The 22,222-nt window shown below is 47.6% G+C and overlaps 1 protein-coding gene across 2 annotated transcripts in view; it reads right to left on the reverse strand.

Annotated features, from left to right (window-relative positions):
• Nucleotides 1-19,162, reverse strand: part of tango6 (transport and golgi organization 6 homolog (Drosophila)) — a 120,086-nt gene extending 100,924 nt beyond the window's left edge. For both annotated transcript variants that reach the window (XR_005461731.1, XM_038806160.1), the window contains exons 1-3: nucleotides 18,946-19,162; nucleotides 11,216-11,298; nucleotides 5,650-5,762 (exon numbers count right to left, since the gene is read on the reverse strand). Coding sequence is in view for 1 of the 2 variants with exons in the window: in XM_038806160.1 (XP_038662088.1) it covers nucleotides 5,650-5,762; nucleotides 11,216-11,298; nucleotides 18,946-19,147 (398 nt within the window). In the remaining variant the exon portion in view is untranslated. The remainder of the gene's footprint in view (nucleotides 1-5,649; nucleotides 5,763-11,215; nucleotides 11,299-18,945) is intronic.
• Between the last annotated feature and the right edge of the window lie 3,060 nt (nucleotides 19,163-22,222).

Consider the following 22,222-nt stretch of genomic DNA (forward strand, 5'->3'; position numbering starts at 1 on the left):
GAGATACCCTGCCACCTCTCCCGCATTAACAGATACCCTGCCACCTCTCCCGCATTAACAGAGATACCCTGCCCCCTCTCCCGCATTAACAGATACCCTGCCACCTCTCCCGAATTAACAGAGATACCCTGCCACCTCTCCCGCATTAACAGAGATACCCTGTCACCTCTCCCGCATTAACAGAGATACCCTGCCACCTCTCCCGCATTAACAGATACCCTGCCACCTCTCCTGAACTTCCTATCATTCCAATGTGTGAAATACCCTTCAACATTCAGGTGCCCGTCTTGGTCACCCTCCAGCCATGTCTCTGCATTGTCCACCAGAACAATTCATTCCTTTTGCTAACATTGCTGCTTGCATTCAGATACAAGGTCTGAATCTGATTTATACCTTGTAGAACTCTTGATTGTGCAGAGAAAGGATGCTCAGAGTCTGACTTTAATTCCAGAAAATATTACATTTCCCTTCTGCTCACCTCTTTTGGAAGTTTCTGCCCAGTGGTGTTGTGTTCTGTATTCAGGTTTTCCTTCCAACAATCTTTATCCTTATTTTTACAAGCAGTGAAAACACAGCATCTGTTAATTAGGACCAATTTCTATAGTTCCTTGCTTTCTATCTCACCTGGGTTCCCCTTACTCGTCAAACTATCCGTCTCTCCAACCCCATTGTGAACCGACACCTCTCCACAAGGAGGCACCAGATTTCTCCCTCCACCAATAATTCTTTTTGTGTCTGCTGTTGGAATCATTTATCCCCAAGCCACACAGAACTGCAACTTACAACTCCCAACTGTAACTATTACTCAGCACAACTCTCCTTCTTCTTGAGAAGTCCCTCAGAGGCGTGGATGACTTCCTGCCACTCTGGCGAGGGTGGGTTCTGCGGTGGCCGAATCGTCCGATCGTGGATCTGCAGACTGTGCCACAGGTTTGGCAGGTAGTCTTTGATGAGGTGGGTGAAACGCTCTGGCTTCTCTCTGCTGTTTACGCTTGGCCTCCGCGTGCTCCACACTGCGATGCCCGAGCTGATTGATGCCTTCGCGAATGCTTCTCCAGTTTGAGTGTTCAATGGAAAGTGATTTCCACTTGTCGGTGGGAATGTTGCATTTATTTCGGGAGGCCTTCAGAGTATCCTTGTGGCGTTTCCTCTGCCCTCCTAGTGATCACTTGCCATGGCAGAGCTCAAGGTAGAGCACTTCTTTTGGGAGTCTTGTGTTGACATGCGGGCAATGTGACCCGCCCATCGCAGCTGGCTGAGTGTGACCAGTGCCCTGATACTGGGGATATTGGCCCGAGAACGGACGCTCACGTTGGTACATCTATCCTGCCAGTGGATTTGCAGGATTTTGCAGTGGCAGCGTTGGTGATATCTCTCCAAGGATTCGAGGTGTCTGCTGTACATTGTCCATGTTTTGATGCATACAGGAGGGCAGGGACCATGGCTGCTCTGTAGACCCTGAGCTCCGCGCTGGGTTTGATGTCTTGGTCTTCGAACATTCTGTTCCTCAGGCGTCTGAAGATTGCATTGGTGTCAATGTTGGATTTTGTCATCAATGTCTGCTCGCACCGAGAGGAGGCTCCCGAGGTATGGGAAATAATCCACATTGTCCAGGGGCTCACTGTGGATCTTGATGGTCAGGGGGGACAGTTTTGTGTGGCAGGAGCGGGCTGGTAGAGAACCTTTGTTTTTTGGATGTTTAGTGTCAGATGCCGCAATGAATGTGTCGATGATGGTTTGTAGCTCGGCCTCTTGAGTGCGCGCACACACAGGCGTCGTCTGTGTACTGCAGCTCGCTGACAGAGTGCGCGCACACACAGGCGTCGTCTGTGTACTGCAGCTCGCTGACAGAGTGCGCGCACACACAGGCGTCGTCTGTGTACTGCAGCTCGCTGACAGAGTGCGCGCACACACAGGCATCGTCTGTGTACTGCAGCTCGCTGACAGAGTGCGCGCACACACAGGCGTCGTCTGTGTACTGCAGCTTGCTGACAGAGTGCGCGCACACACAGGCATCGTCTGTGTACTGCAGCTCGCTGACAGAGTGCGCGCACACACAGGCGTCGTCTGTGTACTGCAGCTCGCTGACAGAGTGCGCGCACACACAGGCATCGTCTGTGTACTGCAGCTCGCTGACAGAGTGCGCGCACACACAGGCATCGTCTGTGTACTGCAGCTCGCTGACAGAGGTCGGGGTAGTCTTGCTTCTGGCCTGGAGGCGTTGGAAGTTGAACAGTTTCCCACTTGTCTGGTATGTTAGCTCCACTCCAGCGGTAGTGAAGGATGGAGTGTTGCTGCAAGGAAGATGGAGAAGAGCGTTGGTGCTATGATGCAGCCTGTTTGACACCACTTTGCACATATATTGGGTCTGTGGTGGTTCTGCTGGTGAGGATCACTGCTTGCACGTCATTGTGGAGCAGGCGGAGGCTGGTGACCAATTTCTGTAGACAGACAAATTTGAGTATGCTCCACAATCCCTCACGGTTGACAGAGTCGAAGAACAACAAAGAACAAAGAACAGTACAGCACAGGAACAGACCCTTCGGCCCTCCAAGCCCGTACCGACCATGCTGCCCGTCTAAACTAAAATCCTCTACACTTCCGGGGTCCGTATCCCTCTATTCCCATCCTATTCATGTATTTGTCAAGATGCCCCTTAAATGTCACTATCGTCCCTGCTTCCACCACCTCCTCCGGCAGCGAGTTCCAGGCACCCACTACCCTCTGTGTAAAAAAAAACTTGCCTCGTACATCTCCTCTAAACCTTGCCCCTCGCACCTTAAACCTATGCCCCCTAGTAATTGACCCCTCTACCCTGGGAAAAAGCCTCTGACTATCCTCTCTGTCTATGCCCCTCATAATTTTGTAGACCTCTGTCAGGTCGCCCCTCAACCTCCGTCGTTCCAGTGCTCCATGCACATTTCCTGGATTTGTCTCGTGCTGAAGATCATGTCCATTGAGCCTCTTGATGGGCGGAAGCAGCACTGAGACTCAGGGAGGAGCTCTTCAGCCACCGGGAGGAGGCGGGTTAGGAAGATTCTCGAGATGACCTTTCCAGTGGCGGTGAGTGGGGAAAGCCCCGTGTAATTTCTGCTGTCAGACCTGTTTCCTTTCTTGAAGATGGTCACCATTAAGGCGTCTCTGAGATCTCCCGGCATGCTTTCTTCCTTCCAGACAAGGGACGAGGTATGGATTCTTGTCAAGAGTGCATCGCCGCCGTATTTTAGTACTTCTACGGGGATTCCATCTCCCTTGCTGTTCTTCAGCTATCAGGTGGCCTTTTCCACCTCATGGCCTTTTCCACCTCATGGCCTTTTCCACCTCATTGTGAGCTGGGGTTGCACTGAGATGATGGCGGGGAGCGTGTTGCGCGATGGTGTCGAGGACGCTTGTGTTGAGGGCTGTGTTTTGGTTGAAGAGGTCCTTGAAATGCTTTCCCCAGCGGGCATTGGCTGCCTCTCTGTCTTTGATGAGCACCTCTCTGTCTTTGCCTTTCAGTGGAGTGGGTCCCTGGGTATTCGGACCATAGATGGTTTTCATTGCGCTGAAGAAGCCGCTCACATCGTGGTTGTTGGCGAGTTGCTGAGTCTCCTGCGCCCTTTCCACCCACCATCTGTTCTTTATGTTCCGAGTTCTTTCTTGCTCCTTGGCTTTCAGTTGCCTGTAGGCTTCTTTCCTCTCACTTGGGTTTGGGCTGGTTTAGCACTGGGCTAAATCGCTAGCTTTGGAAGCAGACCAAGGCAGGCCAGCAGCACGGCTTAATTCCCGTACCAGCCTCCCTGAACAGGCGCCGGAATTTGGTGACTAGGGGCTTTTCACAGTAACTTCATTTGAAGCCTACTTGTGACAATAAGCGATTTTCATTTCATTTCATTTCATACTGGAGCTGCCAGTTTAGGAACACCTTGCTCCTGTGGTCAAGGAGATCCTGGATCTCTTGATGGTTCTCGTTGAACCAGTCTTGGTGTTTCCTGGTCGAGAACCCAAGCGTCTCCTCGCAGGTTCTGACTGGTGAATCAGACACTGTGGGCGTTCTGCGGTTCTGGCTCGTTGGCCATCGCCAGATTAGCTGTGAGGCACCGACTGAGCAGCTTGTTCTTCCCACGGTCTCGGAATCCAGTGACATTGAGTCTCCTGAGGCAGAGTTTCTTCTGCCTGGTTTGGGGCCAGGGTGATGGAGATGGTGGAGTGGGTCAGTCAGTGGTCAGTCCAGCAGTCGTTGGTTCCAATCGTGGCGCAGGTGATGCGGACGTCTTTGCGATCCCTTGCCCAGATGATTATAGAGTCTATTAGGTGCCAATGCTTGGAGTGGTGGTGTTGCCATGAGGTCTTCATGGCATATGTCCCTCTGGCATAGCAGGGTGTTGGTGATGACCAGGTCATGTTCTAAACATTTTGTCAGGAGGACGACTCCATTGGCATTTGTTTTCCCCACGCCTTCCCTGCCTAACACGCCTTTCCAAAGGTTTGTGTCCTTCCTGACTCTAGGGCTGAAGTCGCCAAGGAGAATCAGCTTGTCTCCCTTGGGATGCGGGGCAGCGATTGGTCGAGGCTGGAGTAGAATGCCTCCTTTGCCTCTTCCACTGCATCTAGACGAGGGGTGTCAACTTTGATGGCTGTGATGTGCTGTTTTTGGGCCAGCGTGAGCTATAAGGTCAAGAATTGTTTGCTTACCCTGCGGGTGCAGGCGGGGGTTCATTGAGACGCCTGACCAATTTTTTTAATAGCGAAGCCAACCACGTCGAGACAGTGTTCTTCTTCTGGTTTGCCTTTCCAGGAGAAGGTGGCCATCTCCTGCCATTTGTGTCTCGCTCAGGGTGGTAATGTCATCTTTTTTTATTCGTTCATGGGATGTGGGCGTCACTGGCCAGAATTTATTGCCCATCTCTAATTGCCCTTGAGGGGCAGTTAAGAGTCAAAGAGTCGACCACATTGTTCTGAGTCTGGAGTCACATGTAGGCCAGGCCGGGTAAGGACGGCAGATTTCCTTCCCCAAAGGACAGTAGTGAACCAGGTGGGTTTTTACAACAATCGGCAATGGTTTCATGTTCATTAGACTTTTAATTCCAGGTTTCTAATGAATTCAAATTTCACCATCTGCAGTGGTGGGATTTGAACCTGGGTCCCCAGAGCATTACTCTGGCTCTCTGGATTACTAGTCCAGTGACAGTACCACTGTACCACCGCCTCCCTAGTCAATGTTATGGTGTTGGAGTTCCCGGGCTATGATGGCGGTGCAAAGTTTAGGTCTGTTGCTATTGGGTTGTCCATGAGGATCCTGATGTTCTAGGTCCAGAAATTAATTTGTTTGGCTGGGGTGGAAGATGTGCGTGGATTCTTTTAACGTGGGGTGGTCGCTGCAGCCCAACCACAACACAACCCTTTGCGTTTCTAAACTGTGACAAAAAAAAACTCACCAACTCACTTTCCCACAGCTCGAGATTTAAATCTTTCCAATCAGGTTCCAGTGCTGTCACAGCACAGTCACCAACAACATTATTCTTCATTACAAACATTGTGCACTCTCGTTCCTCAGCTAACTGTCCAACTGCCTATGTCACAGTTGACTACACCAACGTCAGCTGAAATTAAATGTTTTGAATAAATGGAGTACAAAGTAGACATAGGAGAGTTTGAGTAAATACAAACCGTAAATGCGACACTCCTCGTTGTGTGAAACAGTAAAGACTAAAGATTGCTGGAATTACTGTCTTCAGAGACTCCAACAGCCTGGAACTCGGGTCATTGCCAACGACACACACCTCAGAAGAAAAGAGCAAAAAGACAAAGCAATTATTCTGGAATATAACAACTTGCAGTTATATAGCGTCTTTAACATAATAAAAACACCCAAAATACTTTACAAGCATTGTCAAGCAAAATGTGACACCAGACTACATAAGGCAATCAAAGGCCAGATGACCTGAGTTTGGTCAAAGAACATCTTATCAGGGAAAGAGAAGTAGAGGGAACTCTAAGAGTTTGGACAGCCAATGGTAATGCTGCCAATGATGCCAGTATTAATGGTCAAATATCAATCCAAAAATCAGGAATGTTCACAAGGTCAGAATTGGAGGATTGCAGAGATCTCAGTGGACAAGGCTGGGAGATAATGACAGGGATATAGAGAACCCAGGCCATGGATTTGAAAACAAGGATGAGAATTTTTAAATCAAGATGCTGTTATACCAGGAGCCAATATAAGTTAGTGAGCACAGAGAAGGTGGGTGAATGAGACTTGGTGCAAGTTAGGACATGAGCAGAATGAGCTCCAGAATGCAGAGGGCAGAATGGAGTACAGTACAGTACAGTACAGTAGAGTGGAACAGAACACCTACAGTACAGAAGGAGACCTTTCAGCCCATAGAGCCTGTACCGACCCTCTGAAAGAGCACTCCACCCAAGCCCACTTCCACGCCCTATCCATGTAACCCCTTAACCTCACCTACACATCCCTGGACACTAAGGGCAATTTAGCATGGCCAATCCACCTAACCTGCACATCTTTGGACTCTGGGAGGAAGCTGGAGTACCTGGAAGAAACCTATGCAGACACAGGGAGAAAGTGCAAACTCCACACAGACAGTGACCCGAAGCTGGAATTGAACCCAAGACCCTAAAGTTGTGAGGCAGCAGTGCTAACCACTGTGCCACCCTAAAACATAGAATGCGTTGGAATAGTCAAGTCTCGAGGTAACAAGGCATTCAAAAGGCTTTCATCAGCTGATGAGCTGCGCCAGAGGCAGAGTGGGGTGATGTTAGGAAATTAGAAATCAGGACATTGTAGTGATGGCGCAGATATGCTGTGGAAAACTCACCTCGGGTCAAATACAAACCAAAGTTGTGAACAATCTATTGAGCCTCAGATAGATGCCAGCCATGGGGACGGAGTCACTAGCCAGAGATCAAAGTTTGTGAGAAGGACCAAAAGCTGAATGCTCAGTCTTCCCAATATTGATGGAACTTCTGCTTGTCTGGGTCATTGTGTATATAAGCAGTCAGACAGTTAGAGGCTGCAAGGATCAAGAGAGTTGGTGAGTTGGAGCTGGGTGTCGGCTGCATACTCGTGAAAAATGCTGTTTTTGGGTGAGTTTACTGAAGAAAAATGGGGGGGGGGGAAGGACTGACCCTTGGGGAGCACTCAGAGAAGAAAGAGCAAGAGGAAGGAAGGATGTGGAAGCTTTGGAAAAGGTGCAAAGGAGATTTAGCAGGATGTTGCCTGGAATGGAGAGTAGGCCTTACCAGGAAAGGTTGAGGGTGCTAGGCCTTTTCTCATTAGAACGGAGAAGGATGAGGGGAGACTTGATATAAGTTTATAAGATGATCAGGGGAATAGATAGAGTAGACAGTCAGAGACTTTTTCCCCGGGTGGAACAAACCATTACAAGGGACCATAAATTTAAGGTGAATGGTGGAATATATAGGGGGGATGTCAGAGGTAGGTTCTTTACCCAGAGAGTAGCGGGGGCATGGAATGCACTGCCTGTGGTAGTAGTTGAGTCGGAAACATTAGGGACCTTCAGGCAGCTATTGGATAGGTACATGGATTACGGTAGAATGATCGGGTGTAGATTAATTTGTTCTTAATCTGGGACAAAAGTTCGGCACAACATCATGGGCCGAAGGACCTGTTCTGTGCTGTATTTTTCTATGTTCTAAGAGGGGTTGAGATGGAGGTGAATGCACTGAGGATGTCATTATTTAGTACAGTGTCTGATAGAGTAAAGCAGAGAATATATCTCAATGATAAATTTGATGTGACACCTGGGACAAAGACTGTAAAAGAGTACTATGAGGGAGGAACAAGATGAGACATTGTGGTACATGTCTCAGTGGAGAAGTTAAACCTGATGGCTTTCTTAAAAGGTTTCTTTTTTTTTGTTTTATGGATGTTGCAAGGAAAGAATAAGAGTTACTTATAGAGTACTGTATTCTTTGGGGATTTATTGCCGTTGATAGTTGTCAAGATGTTTACTGTGGGTTTATAAAGTGTTAACTGGTTCATAAATAAACACGGTTTTAATTTAAAAATACTATAAAGCTCTATTACTTCACACCTATGAGGTAGGCCTCTGTGCTCCCCAAACCACAATCTATTCAAAGGTGTGGGTCAGGTGAACTCCATGATACACTTTGGGGGGGGCTCTCTAAACCCTGGACATAATACTACATCCCTGTATGCTTCACCCGATGTCGGTGTTATGTAGTTACATTGTATAGCTTATGTTGCCCTATTATGGCTTTTATTTTATTTTATTTCATTTTCACGTTCTTAATGATCTGTTGAGCTGCTCGCAGAAAAATACTTTTCACTGTACCTCAGTACACATGACAATAAACAAATCCAATCCAATCCAATCCTCATATGCCAGTCCCGCCATCCCAGGAATCAGCCTGGTCAACCTTCGCTGTTTACCAGGCTGCAATGCACTGTGGGATATAAAGTGGTTGAATATATCTTTTATTCAATAATTTAGAGTATCCAATTTTTTTTCCCCAATTAAGAGGCAATTTAGTGTGGCCAATCCACCTATCCTGCACATCTCTGGATTGTGGGAGTGAAACCCACAGACACAGGGAGAATGTGCAAACTCCACACGGACAATGACCCAGAGCAGAGCTGGTCTCGGCCCCATGAGGCAACAGTGCTAGCCACTGCGCCACTGTGCCGTCCATGGTTGAAAATATCAGCAAAGGAGTAGGTTGTTCTGCAAATTTCTTATAAAACTCAAATCAGAAAGCCATCCGGGCCAGAGGCCTTACCTGCCTGCGTAAGACCAATGCATTTTAAAATCTCATTGGGGCATAACAGGGAGTCCAACTCACAACCCTTGCCTGTTTCGACAGATGGGATGGGCAGGCTGTATAGAAAATCAGAATTTAGGCTCGTAAGAAATAGCGAATGCTCTCGATCACTTTACAGGGCCATTTAAATCCCTAACGTTCCAGGTAATCAATCGGATTGGAGTCTCTTACCATCCCGCAACAGGAGTTGGCCATTGCCAAGGAGGGATATTAAACAAGGGGAATTGAGAAGACAAAGCAAGAAGATCCACTCAAGGTGGCCACTGAGCCAAGTCACGTGACACCATCAGCAAACTAAAACTCACTCCACCCCCCTGCCCAACCCAAATTCACCACTGCAGTCCAGCAAACCCACTCCCGAAAGCAAATAACAACCTAAAACCTCCAAATAACACAACACTCTACACAAACTCTAAGCTCATTTTACAAACTATTATGAGTTGCAGAAGGCTCTTCAGTATCACTCCCGTTAACTAACACACCTTGTTAGCAGGGAGACTCCCAACTGGGAAGTAAAAACTTATTTAACTTTGAGCGCCATGAGGGCGACTGAAAGTCAACCAAATAGTAACAACGAAAATAAAATGCATTATTGTGAGGAGCGAACTATAGAAATCCCTCATATACAATTACGGTCATCAAGAACACACCCAAACAACAAACCTGAAATGCATTCACACAATGAGCCACAGACCAGATTAAATGGAGCACAAATTGCTCTTCTGGTCAAAGGAGTCTGCATCTTCACTCATGTCCTGCTATAATCTTATGGAGTGGCCTTCCCACATACAATTCAAGCACCATCAAAGCATCAACTCCTCCTTAAAGCCGTGAAACCGGCGATTTAGGCACGAGGAGGATCTCCCGAGCGAGGCTTAGGTCAAAGTGAACGGTGGGCCCGGTCTAATTCTGGGGGCATGGAAGTACATTCTCATCCATCGTTTTGTGGAACAGGTCTGAGCAATAATGAGTAGGGGTGTGGCCTTCGATCCCCTCCGGTCAGATCACAACACAAACATTTTGATTCTGGATCTGTTTTCCAGGTCATTCAGCTTGGATCTCAATGCCCCGTTATCTTTGATCACAGCGGCAAGGTGGGACTCCAAGGAGGTGATCATATTATTACGGCCAGACAATGCACGTCTGCAGTCTCCACGTGTTTGATTGTGGCTCCTTTGTGCTTCGATGGTCTGCCTGGTGATTTGAGAACTGAACGAATGGGGGCCAAGGCCTCCTCGATTTACCTGTTAATAGCCGAGGTCAAGCATTGTAGATATTTCCCGAATGCGATCGACAAATATTTGCTGACTGCTTCGGCCGTTAGCGGATTGGTTGGAGAAAAAGCTATCACCACCATCTTACCTCTAGTTAATCCGTGGGAGGCATGAAGCCAGTTGGGCTGCAAGGTTTAAAGCACCAAAAGGGCCTCAGTCTAAAAGTGGGTATTTGAAGTGGAGATGACCAAGTTAAGCTGTGCTACAACTAAACAGAACATGGGTAGAAATTTGCATGAGGGGATAAGAAAGATTTTTATGTATTTAATTGTTAAAGTTCAACGAGAAGTGAAAATGAGTTTTACAACTGGCAAAGATCAGAAACGAATAAAGCAAACTAAGTTTGATTTGACCCAAAAGTGGGGGTGATGGAGAACATGACAGATCTTTATATTCAGAGAGGTGCACAGAACAAAGGCTTTAAAGACGAAAGAGAAAAACCATATTTAAGCTGTGTTGGGGGTTGTGCCAATGTAAGACCCTGAAGTGTGCTGTATGCCAGAAGAGGGCTGTGAAAATAAACAAGAGCAGTCTGAAGCAACCCAGAAAAGTGCCTGTTGTTTTCAAATGCAGTGTTATGTTCAAAATCGCTTGGGACTCCTCCACAGGGGAAATGGGAGTGAGTGGGGGGGGGGGGGGGGGCAGAGAGTGAGACACCATCATATATTTTCCCTATTGCAACCATGAGTGCCTTGTGGTACATTTATTCGAATGGATGAAATATCTATGGGGACTGTTGCCTAAAAGGTGTGCTTGTGAGTCTAACCAAGAAAGAATGTGTGGCAGAAATGGTCTGTGAAACTAATTTTTAGCTGTGTAAATGTAAACTTGTATTTAAATTTTCTTTTATTGCGTTTATAAATGTTTTAATTTACTTTTCAAAATCTAAAGTGGTATTGGAATTTTTAACTCCTGACTGCAACATACACAATGTTTCATAACAGAAATACGTGCGATAGCTTGCCAAGTTTCCCGTTGGCATTTGGTTGCAACTTACCACCTGCCACCCCATAATACTCACACTGGCACAGAAGCTGGATTCCAGGCCACCAAACCTGACTAACGGACACTACCTCTCCAGGATCAGGACTTCGAACAGAGCAAAGGTATTTGATTAGTAAGCATATTGGTCTTACCTTGTATACATCCTCCAAACATCTGGTAAGTTCCAGCTCTCCCACAATCACGGTTCCCACTTGCCCAGATCTCTCTGGTGTTTCTGGAAGGGAGTACAGAGTTGAGTTGTATGCAGAGGTGGTTAATCTGGCCTCAATAGCAGAGGAAACTTGTAAACACTGAAGGATGCATCACAAGGATCAACTCTGAGCTTCTCACTATTTAACAGCAAAAACATCAGTGCCAAATGAACAGAAAACATGTGGAGGAAGAGTCAAGACTTTAGTTTGCTTCCCCTGCACGGTTCCCCATGTTACACTCCCCATCCCACCATCTCCCTGCTCCCCTCCTTCCCTCTCCTTCGGCTACGTGCATTCTGTCCAAAGGAGATAAAAACCAGAGGATAGAGGACACTGTTTCAGTGAACTGACTGAACTGTTTACATCTAATTGCAGTTGCTTGTTCGCCTCTTTAATGGACTCTTGGCAAATATCACTAAAAATTTCACCCACAGGTAATTGTAAGTAATAGGCATTCCTCAACCACATTATTCAAATAAATCAAGATGTGAAGATGCCGGTGTTGGACTGGGGTGGGCACAATAAGAAGTCTTACAACACCAGGTTAAAGTCCAACAGGTTTGTTTCATATCACTAGCTTTCGGAACTGCTCCTTCCGCTCGACTCATCGATCGGCAGTTCCAATGCGCCACAGCAAAAAACCGCATCAACCCCCTCAGAAGACACACACGGGACACAACCGACAGAGTACCCTTCGTCGTCCAGTACTTACCTGGAACGGAGAAACTACGACAGTTTCTTCGCAGCCTTCAACACGTCATCGATGAAGATGAACATTTTGCCAAGGTCATCCCCACACCTCCACTACTGGCCTTCAAATAACCGCACAACCTCAAACAAACCATTGTTTGCAGCAAACTACCCAGCCTTCAGAACAGCGACCACGACACCACACAACCCTGCCAGGGCAATCTCTGCAAGACGTGCCAGATCATCGACATGGGTACCACCATTACACGTGAGAACACCACCCACCAGGTACGCGGTACATACTCGTGCAACTTGTAGCCATCTAAGATGGACACCAGTGAATACAAAATGGAAGACTGCAAAGAGTGCAGGGAAAAACGGACATGGTCAAAAGCAAACAGCTTGCAGAAGCTTTAAGCATTGGGACACTTGCAAAAACCAGTTTCCCGACAGCTGCAGAGTTCAGGTAGCGCTGTTAAAGGGAAAGCCATCTACATACTAATGAAGTGATACCGGGACAATCCCGGGCACAATAGATACACTCAAGTATCTATTGATACTTTCAATAGAGAAGCAGACACGATGGAGCCAGCGAAACCAGGACAATGAGTCCTAAGAACCGCCCCAGACATCAAGGAACGACCCTAGGATTGGGGGGTTCAAATCATATAGATTGGGGAAAGGCCCAATCGATCCCCAGCAGGTGAGGAAGCCCGCCCCAAGGGGCATGGACCTCCTGGGACCTATAAAAGAAGGTCCCGCACATGGTTTGGTCTCCTGTCTCCGGCCTCCGACTCCAGCCTCCAGTCTTTCACACCAGCCGTCGAGCAGCAGCCATCGATAAGTAAGTGCCAAAACGATGATCGCTACCTTGATCCGGGCATTACTTATACCCGTGCCGACCAGTAGTAACAAGAAGTTGCAGACCAGAACGGAACAAAGGCCTTGTTCCCTGACCTGGCCTGTTCCTTCTTAGATAAGTATTAGTCGTTTAATGGTAGAGAAATAAGTTAGTCTTTAGCGTGTGCATGAGTATTTATTATAATTGTTATAATAAACTCTAATTGTTTGGACTTACTAATTGGTGTATAGCTTTATTGCTTTGAACTTGACCTTGATGCTTGTGATAGTGTCTCTTACGGCACCTGGCGACTCCAGAGCATAGAAATAAGAAACAGAGCCAAGCGAGTGTTAAGCACACTTCCTCTGTTGGAGGAGTGTTAAACACACTAACTCAGAACGAGCAACAAACTCAGCCAACGTTGTCTATCTCATACGCTGTAGGAAAGGATGTCCCGAAGCGTGGTACATTGGCGAGACCATGCAGACGCTGCGACAACGGATGATTGGATTGGATTCAGGGCAGCACGGTAGCATGGTGGTTAGCATAAATGCTTCACAGCTCCAGGGTCCCAGGTTCGATTCCCGGCTGGGTCACTGTCTGTGTGGAGTCTGCACGTCCTCCCCGTGTGTGCGTGGGTTTCCTCCGGGTTCTCCGGTTTCCTCCCACAGTCCAAAGATGTGCGGGTTAGGTGGATTGGCCGTGCTAAATTGCCCGTAGTGTCCTAAAAAGTAAGGTTGGGGGGGGGGGGGGGGGGTTGTTGGGGGTATAGGGTGGATACGTGGGTTTGAGTACGGTGATCATGGCTCAGCACAACATCGAGGGCCGAAGGGCCTGTTCTGTGCTGTACTGTTCTATGTTCTATTTGTTTATTGTCACGTGTACCGAGGTACAGTGACGAATGAACAAACATCGTGCGGCATTCACCAGGCAGGAATGTTCCATTCCAGTTGGGGGACACTTCAGCAGTCAAGGGCATTCAGCCTCTGATCTCCGGGTAAGCGTTCTCCAAGGCGGTCTTCAGGACGCGCGACAACGCAGAATCGGCGAGCAGAAATTTATAGCCAAGTTCCACACACGAGTACGGCCTCAACTGGGACCTTGGATTCATGTCGTATTACATTCATCCCCCACCATCTGGCCTGGGCTTGCGAAATCCTACCAACTGTCCTGGCTTGAGACAATTCACACCTCTTTAACCTGGGGTTACCCCTATCTCTGCATCTGTAAAGATTCAATTACCTGCAAATGCTCGCATTCTAAGCATTGTCTGGCATCTTTGACTTTGTCTATATATATGTTTCTGGGACATACCTCTTCATTCACCTGAGGAAGGAGCAGTGCTCCGAAAGCTAGTGATTCGAAACAAATAAATCGAGTCCATGAGATTTGTAATACAGTAAAACTGACAAATACTCTTCGCAGAGAAAGTGAAGGGACAGTGACAAAATCACCATTAAAATCTCTGACTGACTCCTGTTAAACAGTATAATCTGGAACCGTTTCACACAGCCTCATATCAACAAAGCAAGAACAGGGGCTGCATGGTGGCACAGTGGTTAGCATTGCTGCCTACGGCGCTGAGGACCTGGGTTCGAATCCCGGCCCTGGGTCACTGTCTGTGAGGAGTTTGCACATTCTCCCCATGTCTGCGTGGGTTTCACCCCCACAACCCAAAGATGCGCAGGATAAGTGGATTGGCCACGCTAAATTGCCCCTTAATTGGAAAAAATGAATTGGATATTCTAAATTTATAAAAAAAAACAAAGCAAGAACAACTCTTCATGTCTGTTTCACCAAACCATCCCACTCACTCCAATAATTTGCCTGGCCCGTAACCCCTTACAGAAATCCTTAAACACTATCCATTATAGATCCCAGAGTGTGCGTGGGTTTCCTCCGGGTGCTCCGGTTTCCTCCCACAGTCCAAACATGTGCAGGTTGAGAGGATTGGCCATGCTAAATTGTCCTTAGTGTCCAAAACGATGTGTAGGTTAGGTTAAGGGGGTATTGGGATAGGGTGTAAAATCCTCAGCCTAACCTCCGTTAACTGCACCGATAAGGAAAAATGAAAAAGTTAGCCGCCCAAATGAAAAGCCAGCAAGGACAATGGGAAAAGCCAGCAAGGACAATGGGAAAAGCCAGCAAGGACAATGGGAAAAGCCAGCAAGGACAATGGGAAAAGCCAGCAAGGACAATGGGAAAAGCCAGCAAGGACAATGGGAAAAGCCAGCAAGGACAATGGGAAAAGCCAGCAAGGACAATGGGAAAAGCCAGCAAGGACAAGGGGAAAAGCCGGCAAGGACAATGGGAAAAGCCAGCAAGGACAAGGGGAAAAACCAGCAAGGGCAATGGGAAAAGCCAGCAAGGACAAGGGGAAAAACCAGCAAGGACAAGGGGAAAAGCCAGCAAGGACAAGGGGAAAAGCCAGCAAGGACAAGGGGAAAAGCCAGCAAGGACAAGGGGAAAAGCCAGCAAGGACAAGGGGAAAAATCAGCAAGGACAAGGGGAAAAGCCAGCAAGGACAAGGGGAAAAGCCAGCAAGGACAAGGGGAAAAGCCGGCAAGGACAAGGGGAAAAGCCAGCAAGGACAAGGGGAAAAGCCAGCAAGGACAAGGGGAAAAGCCGGCAAGGACACGGGGAAAAGCCAGCAAGGACAAGGGGAAAAGCCAGCAAGGACAAGGGGAAAAGCCAGCAAGGACAAGGGGAAAAGCCAGCAAGGACAAGGGGAAAAGCCGGCAAGGACAAGGGGAAAAGCCAGCAAGGACAAGGGGAAAAGCCGGCAAGGACAAGGGGAAAAGCCGGCAAGGACAAGGGGAAAAGCCAGCAAGGACAAGGGGAAAAGCCAGCAAGGACAATGGGAAAAGCCAGCAAGGACAAGGGGAAAAGCCAGCAAGGACAATGGGAAAAGCCAGCAAGGACAAGGGGAAAAGCCAGCAAGTTCAAGAGGAGCAGATCCTCAGCCTTGGAGCCGGCAACCACACGAGATGGCACAGACCCAGATGGGGCAATTTCGCAGAACTCCCTGCGCAGACCCGGGCGCTGATGGACAAGCTTGCAGGCTTCACCACCCCAGAGTTCCAAAGACACAGGGAGGAGCTGAAACGAGGCCGCCTGACAGCTGTCGAGACAGCAGTGGAAGCTGCGAAGGCTCCCTTGAGGGAAGCAATGGCCAAGATGGAGCGGAGGCTTGAGGCCCAAGAAGCAATGGCAAGAGACCTTGAGAAGGCCGCCACGGACCAAGGGGACCCGATCGCGGCACTCGTAGTCGAGGTGGCGAGCCTGGCCAGGACCCAGAAGGGGCCAAGAGAAAAAGTCGACAACCAGGAGAACAGATTGTGTTGACAGAACTTAAGAATCGTGGGGCTGCCGGAAGGAACAGAGGGGAGGAACCCCACGGAGTGCATAGCGGCAATGCTTGGGAAATAGGTCGGCGAGGAGGGCTTCGCCAAACCCCGGAGGTAGACTGCACCCACATGTCGCTTCAGCGGTGTCCCAAAGCGGGGACGTTAACACGGGCGATAATTGGGAGGCTCCACAAGTATCATTCAATCCCTCCACCGACGAACAGTGTCAGCTGTGTGTACTATCTACACTGCAGGAACTCGCCAAGGTTCCTTAGACAAAACCTTCCAAACCCACGACCACTACCATTAGAAGGCCAAAGGCAGCAGATACCTGGGAACTCCACCACCTGGAGGTTCCCCTCCAGGTCACTCACCATCTTGACTTGGAAATATATCGGCTGTTCCTTCACTGTCACTGGGGAAAAATCATGGAACTCCCTCCCTAACAGCACTGTGGGTGTACCTACACCACATGGACTGCAGCAAGAAGGCAGCTAACTGCCACCTTCTCCAAGGGCAATTAGGGATGGGCAACAAATGCTGACCTAGCCAGCGAAGCCCACATCCCGAAAAAATGAATAAAAAATGAATAAACCCGCCTATATCATGCCTGCTTCAATCTATTTGCATAATAAATTTATACACTATATCAGCATCAATGACCACGAGGGAACATTAGTGACTGCACCTGGTCTAATTCTTTTCCTGGATGGTGATGACAGATAATTATCTGAATGGCTCTAAATCGAGAGAGAGGAATGTGCAACGAGAAGTGGGTATCTTTGTGCACCAGTCGCTGAAGGTAAGCATGCAGGTGTAGCAGGCGGTAAAGAAGGCTAATGGTATGTTGGCCTTCATTGCGAGAGGTTTTGAGTATAGAAGCAGGGATGTGTTGCTGCAATTGTACAGTGCCTTGGTGAGGCCACACCTGGAGTATTGTGTGCAGTTTTGGTCTCCTTCTCTGAGGAAGGATGTTGTTGCTCTCGAGGGAGTGCAGCGAGTTTACCAGACTAATTCCAGGGATGGCGGGACTGTCATATGAGGAGAGATTGACTAGGTTAGGATTGTTCTTGCTGAAGTTCAGAAGAATGAGAGGGAGGGGTCTCATAGAAACCTATAAAATTCTAACAGGACTGGACAGGGTAGATGCAGGAAGGATGTTTCCAATGGTGGGGGTGTCCAGAACCTGGGGTCACAGCCTGAGGATTCAGGGTAAATCATTTGGGACAGAGATAAGGAGACATTTCTTTTGCATTGAGAAAATGAGGGAAGTTTAAAAAGACTGTCCTGTTACTGCTCATGGTACAAATGTAGGATATTTGCTCAATGGTGTCAGTGGTCGAAGCACTCGTATCTCACTGGTGGTAGACAGCTGACTAGGCTCCAGGAAGATACTTACAAGGACAGAGTACTTGACACAGCACAATAACACACCCACTCCACCCACTGTTACTTCCTTCCCCACTCCCCCAGGTTGAACATTTTGACGCAATATTTCAGATAAGCAAACTAATACTTAGACACAAGTAAGATGTTGGGACTTTTACCAGTGTGGTCTGTGAGGGGTGGTGTTTTAATTTATACTTTTGTATCTCTAAGGTTTAATTTACAAAAGGTTAACATTAATCAAGTCATCATGAAGTAACGTCTGAAGTGTCAATCATTAACCTTTTGCAAAGACAATTGCCAATGTTAGGTTACAACTGAGTGAGAGTTTAGCAGGTTAAATTCTCACGTGACAGAGGATTCTTCTTCTTTCCACCAGCCTTGCTCACCACAGCCTTCTCCCCCAGCTTCCCAGCCACAGCCTTCTCCCCCAGCTTTCCAGCCACAGCCTTCTCCCCCAGCTTTCCAGCCACAGCCTTCTCCCCCAGCTTCCCAGCCACAGCCTTCTCCCCCAGCTTTCCAGCCACAGCCTTCTCCCCCAGCTTCCCAGCCACAGCCTTCTCCCCAGCTTTCCAGCCACAGCCTTCTCCCCCAGCTTTCCAGCCACAGCCTTCTCCCCCAGCTTCCCAGCCACAGCCTTCTCCCCCAGCTTCCCAGCCACAGCCTTCTCCCCCAGCTTCCCAGCCACAGCCTTCTCCCCCAGCTTCCCAGCCACAGCCTTCTCCCCCAGCTTTCCAGCCATGCTGATGGTCCCTGCAGCCATGCTGATGGTTCCTGCAGCCATGCTGATGGTTCCTGCAGCCATGCTGATGGTTCCTGCAGCCATGCTGATGGTTCCTGCAGCCATGCTGATGGTTCCTGCAGCCATGCTGATGCTTCCTGCAGCCATGCTGATGGTTCCTGCAGCCATGCTGATGCTTCCTGCAGCCATGCTGATGGTTCCTGCAGCCATGCTGATGGTTCCTGCAGCCATGCTGATGCTTCCTGCAGCCATGCTGATGGTTCCTGCAGCCATGCTGATGCTTCCTGCAGCCATGCTGATGGTTCCTGCAGCCATGCTGATGCTTCCTGCAGCCATGCTGATGGTTCCTGCAGCCATGCTGATGGTTCCTGCAGCCATGCTGATGGTTCCTGCAGCCATGCTGATGCTTCCTGCAGCCATGCTGATGGTTCCTGCAGCCATGCTGATGGTCCCTGCAGCCATGCTGATGGTTCCTGCAGCCATGCTGATGCTTCCTGCAGCCATGCTGATGGTTCCTGCAGCCATGCTGATGGTTCCTGCAGCCATGCTGATGGTTCCTGCAGCCATGCTGATGGTTCCTGCAGCCATGCTGATGGTCCCTGCAGGCTCCAGGACTGCAGCAAAAGCCATCCTCAGAAGTCTGGTGTTTGTTATATCTCCGTACCTGTAGTATCCAAGCAGCAGATCAGAGGAGCGAGGAGAGGTCTCAGCAGGTACTCCTCCCCTAGTTCAGGTTGTTCTTTCACCATCGAGAGGAGGGTTGTTGTTGCCACTCTCTGAAATTGATGGGCAGTCAATTTGTCCTTAATGTGAATTAGTTCAAGAACCTGGTATGAAACAGAATAGGGCAGTGTCAGGAATAACATTTAGAATTTTAAAGGGATGAGATTAGGTTTTCCACAACAAATCACCTTGTGCACAACCTGCGCTGAAAGGTGAAAAATACGTCAACTTAACGAGTAGCCAATCTATGGAACCAGCTTCTCAATTCACAGGCACTAAAACCCTGGCCAGGATATGGCCAGTGCAGTGGCTATATTAATGGAACGAGACCTGGGCTAATATACAAGGAAGAGTTTGATTCCCACCAGACACTCTGACAATTTCAATTCACTAAAGAAAATCTTGGAAATAAAAAGTTGGTGACCCACATTGCGATCACAGACTGATCAGACAACCCACATCAGGCACCACAACTGGCTCAGCAGGGAGGGCGATAGGTTACAGGGACTCTATAGTAAGGGACACAGATAGACACTTCTGTGGACGTGAAAAAGAGACTGCAGGATAGTATGTTGCCTCCCTGGTGCCAGGGTCAAGGATGTCTCTGAACCTGTCTGTGGTCGCTGGGTCAAAATCCTGGAACTCCCTACCTAACCGCACTATGGGTGTACCTACACCACAGGGGCAACAAATGCTGTCCTTACCATCAATTCCCACATTCCAGAAATGAATAAAACAACATGCAGGCTCCCACCATAGGGGGAGTTTCAGCCCAGAGATACCAATTGATAGGAATCAACTACTTCCTGACAGATCGGATAGGTAAAAGAAGGCTACTTAGTGTAAATATTAAGCCCCAGTTTTAATACTCATTTTAAATTGAGGATTTCAGCACTAAGCACTCAACATTTTTACTAAGCAAAGATGAAAAAGCTATTGTTCTGACAAACATATTTTGAAAGACAGTTTAACATTGAGACATGAGCTGTACCAGTAATCTAATTAAGGACGAAGCAGGCACCATAGCAACATGAAGGCACTATTGTTCATAATGTGGATAAAGCAAAGTCAGCAGAAATCCTCTAGTCTTGATAATAGCACAGAATCACATTCCATAACATACACAAATATTCAAACATGAAACATTCAGAATGTATGTTGCACATTAAGGATTGACAGCGAACCGTCGAATCAAATACATTTGATTCTAACCCAAACCAATTAGGACGACATAGAGGTGTTGATAGATGGCTCAAGACAGATAAGATTTCCTATAAACGTGATGGTCCGTATGGCCATCTTTATCCAGGATCATTCTATATTTTAATCTAACTATTCGCTATCCTTATTTTCATATTTTCACTTTTCCACTCTAACTCTTGAAGTAAATGCAAGCTGTTTTGCTGTAAGCAAGAAACCATTTCTGTATTATTTTGAAAGTCAAATTGTTTATAAGTTACTTCTCTTTAAGTCCTTTTGCTAGCCGGACTTTATTGAGAATAGATTTAAGTTTCTCTCAATTGTAATCAAATAGAGGCAATAAAGATTCTTGTTTGCATCCGAGAAGTTTAACTCCGATTTCTACTGAGTTTTAGTGTCGCAAGACTTCACTAATTCCGCATGGTAGATCTTATCGCCAATCCATGTTTTCCAGCTATCCATTTGGGAAGTGTTTTGCATGGTTTACCAGTGAAAGCTACTTTCAATCCAGGCTCAGGGCCCACTGGTCTGCAATGAAGATTGTGAAATGACTGTACCCACCATCTCTCTTTCACAGGACATCAGTCCCCACCCTAAACATCTACTCAGTAAAACATTAGTTCCTGTACTATATGAACCAATCAAATATAGGGTGCACTGAAGGTCTTTTTTTCCTATTGGATACAATCAGCAACTCCATTTTGGTTTTCAAATGGGGAAATTGATCAGAAAACAATCTGTAATTAATATACGCAGATTTTCACAACTTACTGATTGCAGGAACTGGTTCTCGCTCAGATTATTAAATCACAGTCTGCAAACATTGCATCTGTCTCGAGATCCTAACTGCTTGGCACTGTGAAGATAAATTACTTTAAAACCAGAACTCAGGTTCAGCGAAGCAATTGGAAATGTGGCCATAAGTCGCAGTTTGGGTCAGATTTATTGATACTAATGAAGATATTTCAAACCTGAAGATACAATACTAGGAATTTTATTATTATTAAACATCCCTAACATCAGTAAGGCTGAGGAAACAAGGTTCAGACAGGGTGCAGGAGGGATACAAGATAGCCAGGAGGGAACTGAAGAAAGGGATTAGGAGAGCTAAGAGAGGGCATGAAAAATCTTTGGCGGGTAGGATCAAGGAAAACCCCAAGGCCTTTTACACATATGTGAGAAATATGAGACTGACTAGAGCGAGGGTAGGTCCGATCAAGGACAGTAGCGGGAGATTGTGTATTGAGTCAGAAGAGATAGGAGAGGTCTTGAACAAGTATTTTTCTTCAGTATTTACAAACGAGAGAGGCCATATTGTTGGAGAGGACAGTGTGAAACAGACTGATAAGCTCGAGGAGATACTTGTTAGGAAGGAAGATGCGTTGGGCATTTTGAAAAACTCGAGGACAGACAAGTCCCCCAGGCCTGACGGGATATATCCAAGGATTCTATGGGAGGCAAGAAATGAAATTGCAGAGCCATTGGCAATGATCTTTTCATCCTCGCTGTCAACAGGGGTGGTACCAGAGGATTGAAGAGTGGCGAATGTCGTGCCCCTGTTCAAAAAAGGGAATCGGGATAACCCTGGGAATTACAGGCCAGTTAGTCTTACTTCGGTGGTAGGCAAAGTAATGGAAAGGGTACTGAGGGATAGTATTTCTGAGCGTCTGGAAAGACACTGCTTGATTAGGGATAGTCAGCACGGATTTGTGAGGGGTAGGTCTTGCCTTACAAGTCTTATTGACTTCTTTGAGGAGGTGACCAAGCATGTGGTGAAGGTAAAGCAGATGTGGTGTACATGGATTTTAGTAAGGCATTTGATAAGGTTCCCCATGGTAGGCTTATGCAGAAAGTAAGGAGGCATGGGATAGTGGGAAATTTGGCCAGTTGGATAACAAACTGGCTAACCGATAGAAGACAGAGAATGGTGGTGGATGGCAAATATTCAGCCTGGAGCCCAGTTACCAGTGGCATACCACAAGAATCAGTTCTGGGTCCTCTGCTGTTTGTGATTTTCA

This window comes from Scyliorhinus canicula, chromosome 9 (genome assembly GCF_902713615.1).
Source record: "Scyliorhinus canicula chromosome 9, sScyCan1.1, whole genome shotgun sequence".
NCBI classification, from domain to species: Eukaryota; Metazoa; Chordata; class Chondrichthyes; order Carcharhiniformes; family Scyliorhinidae; genus Scyliorhinus; species Scyliorhinus canicula.